Source organism: Bison bison, unplaced genomic scaffold, assembly GCF_000754665.1.
Source record: "Bison bison bison isolate TAMUID 2011002044 unplaced genomic scaffold, Bison_UMD1.0 scf7180017864293, whole genome shotgun sequence".
NCBI lineage: Eukaryota > Metazoa > Chordata > Mammalia > Artiodactyla > Bovidae > Bison > Bison bison.
In genome coordinates, this window is record NW_011494865.1 from 1,303,086 (window position 1) to 1,311,069 (window position 7,984).

Genomic DNA, 7,984 nt, shown 5'->3' on the forward strand with positions numbered 1-7,984 from the left:
ATTAACCGCATGTCATTTCTTCCACGCTCCTCAATTCCTCTGGGAAGGAAGTGTGGTATCAATAAAGGAGAATAGATAACTGTGGAAGTAAATCATGGTAATCTGGGCTTTCCTGTCAAGATGAGACGCCGTTTCTTGACATTGCCAAGCTGAAAGGAGAGGGGGGTGCGGGCCCCGTCTTATTGCTCCCCGGCGTGGGTGTTGCAGGGGCTGCTGTCGCCACCGTCGAGTGTTTGCTGGGTGTTTGCAGAGCGGTCTGCTGGTCTCCATCTGGAGCACAAGCGTGTCTGTGAAACTCGATCCGGAGCCGCGCGGGCTCATCCCGGTGTCTGTCTGCTTCCAGAGATAGAGATGGTGATCATGGAGCGCAGCAAGCTCCCGGAGCTGGCCGCCAGCACCTCCGTGCAGGAGCAGAACACCACAGACGAGGAGAAGAGCGCCGCCACTGGCCTGGACAGCGTCCAGTGGAGCAGGTACTACCGGCCGGGCGGAGGGCTGCCCCCGAGCCAGCCTTCAGCTGCTGCTCGGTGTCTGGGATGAGGTGGTGAGGGAAGTGCCCTGGCCGGGTGCCCACGGAGGGTAAGCCAGGCGTCGTCCCGCCACCCTGGTAGCCTCTTCTGCTTCCCAGCCAAGCCATCCTGCTGCTCCCCACCCTGGCCTCCAGAGGTGCCGCTCCTCTTGAGAGACCACGGGGACAGAGCTGGCCATCAAGGCCATGGTACTCACCCTTTAGGATGAATGACTGAGGCACGACACCACCATTCTAGGCACTTCAGTGCTGGTCCTAACAGGGTGTGGCCTTTGGGCCACTCCTGGCTGCGCCCTGCTGCCCCCAGGAAGGATGCCCTTGGGGGCTGCCCCCAGGAAGGATCCCCTTGGGGGCAGCATTTGGATTTTATGATCTCATTCACTCACTGCCGCCATGCTCACCCCTATCTGTAGGGCTTGCCCTGGTGACTCAGCGGAACTGTCTAATGCTGCTGTCCACCTTCGACTTCTTGCCTGATGGCTCATTTCTATGGCTGCCCAAACTATTACACTATGCAACCTTCCAGACGCCAGCTTTCCTGCAGCCTGGCTGGAGCACCACCCCTTCCAGAAGGAATCGGGTGGAGGTCTGCTGCCAAAGTTGCAGCGAACTGTTAGAGGGCTTCTCCATCTCAGTGTTATTTCCTTTTTTTTTGTTTTTGTTTTTTTTTATTTTTAAAATTTTATTTTATTTTTAAACTTTACAATATTGTATTAGTTTTGCCAAATATCGAAATGAATCCGCCACAGGTATATCCACATCAGTGTTATTTCCTTATCAAATGCCTGCAGTAATCTCCAAATCATGTGTCAGTGGTAGTGAATGCACAGCAATGTGGTTTCTCTGTCAGCCTGCAAGGCATTCACTTCCTAAACTCTCATGGTGGATGAAATACAAACACACATACTCATCCTATTTATTAATCCAACTTAAAGTGAAGTCTTGAAGCACACCAGTCTTTTCCTGCAGGTCTTGTTTATCTCTTTGCTTGACATGTGTTTCAGTTATCTAACAGAAAAGATTAATTTTTTTTATCAGATGCACAGGGGAACCATTTTTAGTTTTGATTAAATAAAAATCTTTGCAGCACAGTGTGGGTTATCAGTTGTACTGCCAAAGAAAGAAAGTGAAAGAAAGAGAAGTCGCTCAGTCGTGTCCGACTCCTTGTGACCCCATAGGCTGTAGCCTACCAGGCTCCTCTGTCCATGGGATTTTCCAGGCAATAATCCTGGAGTGGATTGCTATTTCCTCTCCAGGGGATCTTCCCAACCCAGGGATCGAACCCGGGTCTCCCGAATTGTAGACAGACGCTTTACTGTCTGAGCCACCAGGGAAGTCTGGTGTACTACCAAGGACCTTTCTAATTTTGTTTTGTGGCCAAAAAAAAAGTAACACTGGGAGCTCTGAAAATTAAGGGAATCATTCTAAACACAGAAAGGGAGGGGAAGACAACCTTTAGGTGCTTGGCTCAGCTTTAATTAGAATACAAATCATTAAAAAACTGAAAATAGCTTGTCATGAGGGATGTGCACCTGCTTACCACATCATTGCATGCTCAGTTGCTCAGTAGTGTCTGACTCTTTGCGAGCCGGTAGACTGTATCTGACTCTTTGTGAACTGGTGGACTGTAGCCTGCCAAGCTCCTCTGTTCATGGGATTTCCCAGGCAAGAATAATGGAGTGGGTTGCCATTCCCTTCTCCAGGGGATCTCCCCGACTGAGGGATTGAACCTGCATCTCCTGCATTGGCAGGCAGATTCTTTACCACTGAGCCGCCAGGGAAGCCCATTCAGTTTCTTAGGATCTAATAAATGGAAACAGCATGTATTTTGCATAGTGGGATAATACTGTAGCTTTCCTAAAGGAGGAAAAACACTCGTGTACTGTCAAAAAGTCAACAGACCAAAATGTTATATTTGAGTATTGGAGTTGAGACTTCTTTTTTTCCCCTGAATCTTAGTGAAGAGAGGGGTTTTCTTCAAGTTGATTGAGATTGTTTTTTAACTTATGGTGACTTTGGCATCTTCTGCCACGTTGTTCGTAGTGGAAGCTGATCCTGTGTCCTGAGCTGAGCCACATGCAGACCTGCAGCCCTGAGAAACTTTGAGCAAGAGCTGTGCTCAGCTCTGAGACTGGGCGCCAAGAAGAGACTGGCCCCGGTGGAGAGCTGCCATGGGCTTTGCAAAGGTGTTGTGTTGTTGGTTGTCAGAGACACCCCTCAGTCCCCCCCCTCTCACCTCCTGGCACTGAGCCGGGAGGAGCGCATGGAGGATGAGGGAGGGGACAGTTCTCCTTGACATGAACTGGACCTTGACATTGGTCCACTTTCCACAGAAACAACATAGAGCAAAGTGGAACTGTCCTCATATTCCCCACACATGGTGGGCTGTCTCTGCATTCATGGTGAAATACAGAACTAAGAAACCGGAAACCACTCAGAACCTTCTGTCTTTAAAAAAAAAAAAAAAGAAACTTAAAATTTAAAAAGTTAATAGACATTTAGAAAATGTAAAAAACTTTGAAAAGTATAAAGGAGGAAAAAAAGGTCTTCATAATTCAAAAGCAGCTGTTACTAGCATTTTGGTGATTTCTTGCCAGTTTTCAATGCCAGTATAGTGGAAATTCTGCCCTGTTTCCCCCCAGTAGCTTATACGATACTATGTCTATTATTTTTGTTTTTGGTTTTCTCTAATATCAAACCCCAAGTATCTTTTTCACTCTACTGTACTCTTGGTAAACACAATTCTAATAGCTTCATAATACTTTGTCTCATAACAGATGGTTCATTCACGCAGCTTTCCCTCTGCTACTGGGCATTTGGTTATTTGTATTATTCCCAAATGAAAATACAGTCCAAATTCCAAGCAGCTGGTTTGCAAAAAAACAAAGTGTTTTTTAATACTTTATCCTGCTCTTAAGTTTGGAAGTGTTATTGCTGGGGGCTGAGAGAAAAACAGATCCACACATGGCAGAACTATTCACACATCAGAATGGTGATGGCTGATCTGGGGCGGGGGAGGGTCTGGGGCTCCAGAGAAATAGAACTTGAAAGTAAATGTTCCTTAAAAGTTTCTTCCTTTAATTTCTGTGTATTACATGTTTATTTGAAATGTTATGACAAGTGCATTTCACTGCTTTTCTGAATTTTTCAATATGTTTTGAATCAGTGATATCTTTGTGGAGTTCAGAAGTCAAAAAAGTATAAAAAGTTATGCAGCGAATAGGTCTCTGTGTTTCTCTGCTGCACCTTCGCGCTCCCCCTAGTCAGCAGTGCTGACCATGGCTTATGTCCTTCGAGGGGTTTCTCTGCTGCACCTTCGAGATCCCCCTAGTCAGCAGTGCTGACCGTGGCTTATGTCCTTCGAGGGGTTTCTCTGCTGCACCTTCCAGCTCCCCCTAGTCAGCAGTGCTGACCGTGGCTTATGTCCTTCGAGGGGTTAAGTGTGCCCTTTGTCACTCATTGAGCCTCTCTGCTCTCTTGGCTTCAAGCTGGCATCCGGGGGCAGCCACAGACAGTCACGGGGTCAGAGCCTTCTGCCAACGGACCAAATCTGTGCACATTCTATTATCCTCTTGTTGAAGTCTTTCCAGGCCAGGCCCTTCAGCCAGAAGGGCAGCATTCAGGCTGTATCGTTTGTGTATTTGTAGCTGCTCAATAGATCTCACCCACAAAGCATCAGAGGCGATGCTTCCTATCGATCCCTTCTAACCAGGGAAGGTCGGCCCAAGAAACTGCTGGGTCAGGACCTGCCAAAGCAAGATCATGGAGAAGTGCCTGTGGAATCCTCAAAAGAGAAGTGCAGCAGCAGCTCGCGTGTCTGAGCATTTTTCACCTGAGCCTGGGCCTGTGTTAATGCCGCTCTGTTGTCATTTCACTTGAACCCTCACTGTAAACCCTGGAGGGGTTCCTTCCCCATCTCACAGATGGGGGATTGTAATTTACCCAAGGGTTTGCAGCTAAGAAGAGGCAGAGTCAGCATTTGAACCTCAGCAGTCTGGCTCAAGGGTTCACAGTCTAAAATGATCTAGATTTATTGGTACCTTGTCTGCTATTGTGAGTCTATCACGTTGCCCTGTTTCCCTCATTTTCTTGTCGCTCTTTGAAGTACTGCTGTGGTGTGTCCATGCTCTGTCTGCCCACTGGCTTGGGAGTGCCATAAGACCACACTTATCCCCAGTGTCGGGGACAGCGGGTGGACCATTGTTGAGTAATTGGTCGGTTAGCTGTTCCTTAGTCAGTTTCCCCAAACATGACAGCTTCCTGGGGCAGAGCCTGCCTGTCGATCATCTCTGTGTCCTCCGTGCCTGGGGCTGAACTGGGCACATGGTGGCTGTGCTCTATGCTGCTGGTGCGTGTGTGCTCAGTTGTGTCCAACTCTTTATGACACCAGGGGCTGTAGCCGGCAGGGTCCCCTGTTCATGGGATTCTCCAACCCAGGGGTCGAACTTGTGTCTCCTCTGTTGGCAGGTGGGTTCTTTACCACCAAGCCATCTGGGAAGCCCATGCTGCTGGTTGGAGGAGGCAGGGGGTGGGCGCTGTGAAGGGCAAAGGCAGCTGGCATCCTGTGTGCAGGCGAGGCTCACGCGGGCCCCTCTCTTCCAGACCCTTCCTGGATATGGTGTACCACGCCCTGGACAGCCCGGACGACGACTACCACGCGCTCTTCGTGCTCTGCCTGCTGTACGCAATGTCGCACAACAAAGGTGAGCCACTCAGCTCGTCTGCCTTCAGGGGAAAGGACAGCTGCTTTCCTTGAAGAATTTCCTTTCTGGTTTTGGCAGACTCCCACAGAACCTCCCTACAGCCTCGTTAGTTTCTCAGGTGCTTTTCTGCACACTGAAGCCACAGGACTCGGTTACTCAGGCAACACGGGGGCGGGTGGCGGGTGGTGGAGAGGGAGATTCAAGCGTTGACCGTCCAGCGCAGCATGACTGTGTTCACACTGTGGTTTGCTCTCGACCCCTCGGTCTACAACTGACTTAAGCTTCTGACCTCTTTCCTAACAACAGAACAAGAATCAGTCAAACTGCAATCTTGGTTTTGCTATTTATAATAGTCAGTGCACCATTCTGGGTTCAGAGCTAAAATAGACTCTGAGTGGATTGTGTGGAAGTGTAGGTTTCCTTTCTGAAGAAAGGTGTGGTTCTCTGGCTTCCCCTGTTGAGGCTGAGCGGTCAGGATCAGCCTCTCGCGGAGCTGAGGGTTTTGATTAGGATCCATTCGTTCACTTCCTCTCTGAGAACAGCCGCTGGTTGTGCACCACCTGGCTTGGCACGAGTGAGTTCTGAACCCACCACATCAGAAGCTCTTTGAAGGAGAAACCAGGAGTATTCCTTCTGGCCCCTGCCAAGCACTGGGCTCAGCATAGCTGAGACCTTGCATCAAGGTCTAATGTTTTAGTAGGTTTTTCAAAAGCTTGTTGGGAGGTAGTTAAAGGTGGGTTTTACTGCGATGGTCTATGGTGGGAGTCATTTAGAAAGCACTTAACAAAACAGAGTATGTATTTATTCTGAAATAATTGATGATGATAAGTTGTATGCGTGCTTACTGCGTGGCTTCAGTTGTGTCCGACTCTTTGCAACCCCATGGACTGTAGCCTGCCAGGCTCCTCTGTCCATGGGATTATCCCAGCAAGAATACTGGAGTGGGTTGCCATTTCCTACTCCAGGGGATCTTCCCGACCCAGGGATCGAACCCGTGTCTCCTATGGCTCCTGTATTAGCAGGCAGATCCTTTACCACTGAGCCACCTGGGAAGCCCTTGATAAGTAAGTTGATTAGTGGCAAAAGAAGATACAGTGAAAAATGCCCCCTTTCCCACATTTGTCCTCCACCTCTTCTTCAAAGGCCATTTGTGTTAACAGTTTCTTGTGTCTTTTTAAAGATACTTGTGCAAGCCCAAGTACCAAGTATATATGATTTTATTTCGATGGGTTGCCTACCCTCAACATGAATGGAGGTTCATTCCTTATTATGGTCTGTTCCGTACCTAGAACTGCCTCATGCTTTTTAATCCTACGTCTGTGCCATCGTTTGTTCTGCCGTCCCTTATCGAATGACACTGAGGCCGTTGCCAGGCTTTTCCTACTCAGATGGAGCCAGCCGTGGTGGCTCTTGTCCTGTATCAGTCACTGTGCTCATGTGCAACTGCTTACATCTAGTCTGAAGTGTCAGTCGCTCAGTCATGTCCTACTCTTTGTGACCCCATGGACTTTAGCCCACCAGTCTCCTCTGCCCATGGAATTCTCCAGACAAGAATACTGGAATGGGTAGCCATTCCCTTCTCCAGAGGGTCTTCCTGACCCAGGGATCGAACCCAGGTCTCCTGCATTGCAGGCAGACTCTTTACCATCTGAGCCATCAGGGAAGCCCAAAAGAAGCATGGCAGGCTCCCTCTGGCGTCTCCCTCCACAGTCCCGTTGATTCCCTTGGCTTCTTCGATCCCTTCCAGCTCTGGCTCAGTCGCTGGCACACGGGAGCCCTCAGTTCCTGGGAATAAACAGAGCTCCAAGCCTGACCCATGGAGTCCGTCCCACCTGTGGATCGCCTGCCATCTGTGCCCACTTCCCCCCAGCTTTGCACTCCAACCTCCTGCCCCTCACATGCTGGAGGCTTTGACCTGGGTGATTGAGCACCACCTTGAAATGTCTGTTTATGCCACACTCGTCACCCATAAATATACCCTAACCTCATCACACTTCCTGCCATTTCTGGTTCAGTTGAATTTGCCAGCCAAGGTTGAAACTGCCATGACCTTTAGCTCTTTTCCTCCTTTGATCCCAGCATTTAGTCATCAAGTGTTGTCATCTCTCCCTCTTTGGCCTGTCTGATCAGCAGAATGTAACTGAGCACAGTTCAATGGCTGGATCTAGGCTTGGTGCCGGTGGGAAGGACCAAGGGCAGGAGAGCAGGCGAGATCCTGAGTCTGCCTCTCCAGTAGCTTTAGCACAGCCTTCCGGAGGAGTCAACACACGGCCACTTCATAATCCATCCTCCACAACACTGCCGGGCAGGTCCTTGTAAGACTGTGCTTTCCGTGTCCTTCCCCTGTTAAAAACCTTTGGGGCATTTTTCTCTCCCTTCAACTCCAACCTCCAGTAACCTGCCATTCTGAGTACCTGGATTGCACCCACCATCCTAACTTGATCTGATTCCCCTGACTTCCCACTGCGGACGCTTGGCCCTGGCCCAGGATTCAGACTCTAAGCAGCAATTAACTCTTTCACAGAGATAAACTTGTAGTGACTGTCATGGTACTCTTCAATATTCTTTTGGTTATAAGCCCCTCAAACCACCTCACATTAACAAAAAGAATCTTATGGGAAGGTCCCTGGGACAGCTCATGAGATCCAAGAAGCTGCTGAAAAGCCAAGGAAAGGGCAGGAACCAACCAACTCTGGGGACTTAAGGTAGATGGTGGTTTGGGTCCAGCAGATCTCAGGCAGGGAGTCTGTCT

At 49.2% G+C, this 7,984-nt stretch overlaps 1 protein-coding gene across 2 annotated transcripts in view; it reads left to right on the forward strand.

Moving 5' to 3' along the window:
- CLEC16A (C-type lectin domain family 16, member A) overlaps positions 1-7,984 on the forward strand; it is a 229,142-nt gene that overhangs the window by 78,836 nt on the left and 142,322 nt on the right. For both annotated transcript variants that reach the window (XM_010850663.1, XM_010850664.1), the window contains exons 11-12: positions 344-473; positions 5,132-5,232. In XM_010850663.1, coding sequence (XP_010848965.1) covers positions 344-473; positions 5,132-5,232 — 231 coding nt within the window. The remainder of the gene's footprint in view (positions 1-343; positions 474-5,131; positions 5,233-7,984) is intronic.